At 53.2% G+C, this 1,296-nt stretch overlaps 1 protein-coding gene across 3 annotated transcripts in view; it reads left to right on the top strand.

Moving 5' to 3' along the window:
- The window catches only part of LOC107307816 (filamin-A), an 8,779-nt gene that overhangs the window by 2,391 nt on the left and 5,092 nt on the right, over positions 1-1,296 (top strand). Inside the window, exons 2-3 of one of the 3 annotated variants that reach the window (XM_015851316.2) lie at positions 640-644; positions 1,176-1,271. In XM_015851316.2, coding sequence (XP_015706802.1) covers positions 640-644; positions 1,176-1,271 — 101 coding nt within the window. Of the gene's footprint in view, positions 1-639; positions 645-816; positions 824-1,175; positions 1,272-1,296 lie in introns of all 3 variants that reach the window. The other 2 variants (XM_015851315.2, XM_015851317.2) reach the window with 2 other exon arrangements.

Below are 1,296 nucleotides of genomic sequence, written 5' to 3'. Positions count from 1 at the left end.
GGTCCCTATAGGGTTTCTATGGGGGCACTTATGGGGCAGGGGGTCCCTATAGGGTTTCTATGGGGGCACTTATGGGGCAGGGGGTCACTATAGGGTTTCTATGGGGGCACTTATGGGGCAGGGGGTCCCTATAGGGTTTCTATGGGGGCACTTATGGGGCAGGGGGTCCCTATAGGGTTTCTATGGGGGGCACTTATGGGTCCCTGTAGGGTTTCTATGGGGCCTATGGGGGCACTTATGGGGCCAGGGTTCCCTATAGGGATTCTATGGGGCACTTATGGGTCCCTATATGTTTTTATGTGTCCCTATATGTGTCCCTATATGTTTCTGTGGGTCCCTATATGTTTCTATGGCTCCCTATATGTTTCTATGTGTCCCTATATGTGTCCCTATATGTTTCTATGGTCCCTATATGTGTCCCTATATGTTCCTATGGTCCCTATATGTGTCCCTATGTGTCCCTATATGTTCCTATGGTCCCTATATGTGTCCCTATATGTCTCTATATGTCCCTATATGTTCCTATGTGTCCCTATATGTGTCCCTATATGTTTCTGTGGTCCCTATATGTGTCCCTATATGTTCCTATGGTCCCTATATGTCTCTATATGTCCCTATATGTTCCTATGTGTCCCTATACGTGTCCGTATAAGTCCCTATATGTCCCTATACGTTCCTATACGTCCCCATACGTTCCAATGGGGCGCGCCCTTTTTTCAGGTTGGGGGGGGCCGTTTTTGGGGGGGCGTGTCCGGCTCGGTCCGAACCTTCCATATATGGTCAAAAAATGCGCGCGCGGGAGGGGGCGGGGCCGAGCGTGTCTCATCCAATCCCGTGCCGCCCCCATCTCAGACCGGCCAATCCCGTGCCGTCCCGTCTAATCTCATCCAATCCCGTGCCGTCCTATTCAATCTCGTCCAATCCCGTGCCGTCCCGTTCGGTCTCAGCCAATCCCATCGCGTCACGCCCCACCGTGGCTCCGCCTCCCGCCCCTGCCCCATAAGTGATGCTCTTACCCCATAAGTGATGATATTCTGACCCCATAAGTGATGCCCTGGCCCCATAAGTGATGATATTCTGGCCCCATAAGGGATGCCCTGGCCCCATAAGTGATGCTCTGGCCCCATAAGTGACCCCCTGCCCCTCTAACCCCATAAGTGACCCTATATCCCGCCCCATAGACAGCAAGGCCATAGTGGACGGGAACCTGAAGCTGATCCTGGGCCTGGTGTGGGCTCTGATCCTACACCAGCCCCATACTGACCCCATAAGTGACACCCTACAGCCCCATACTGA

This window comes from Coturnix japonica, unplaced genomic scaffold, assembly GCF_001577835.2.
Source record: "Coturnix japonica isolate 7356 unplaced genomic scaffold, Coturnix japonica 2.1 chrUnrandom972, whole genome shotgun sequence".
In the NCBI taxonomy this organism is placed as follows: domain Eukaryota; kingdom Metazoa; phylum Chordata; class Aves; order Galliformes; family Phasianidae; genus Coturnix; species Coturnix japonica.
The sequence above is the reverse complement of the archived record's forward strand: the minus strand, read 5'-3'. Positions and strand labels throughout refer to the sequence as shown.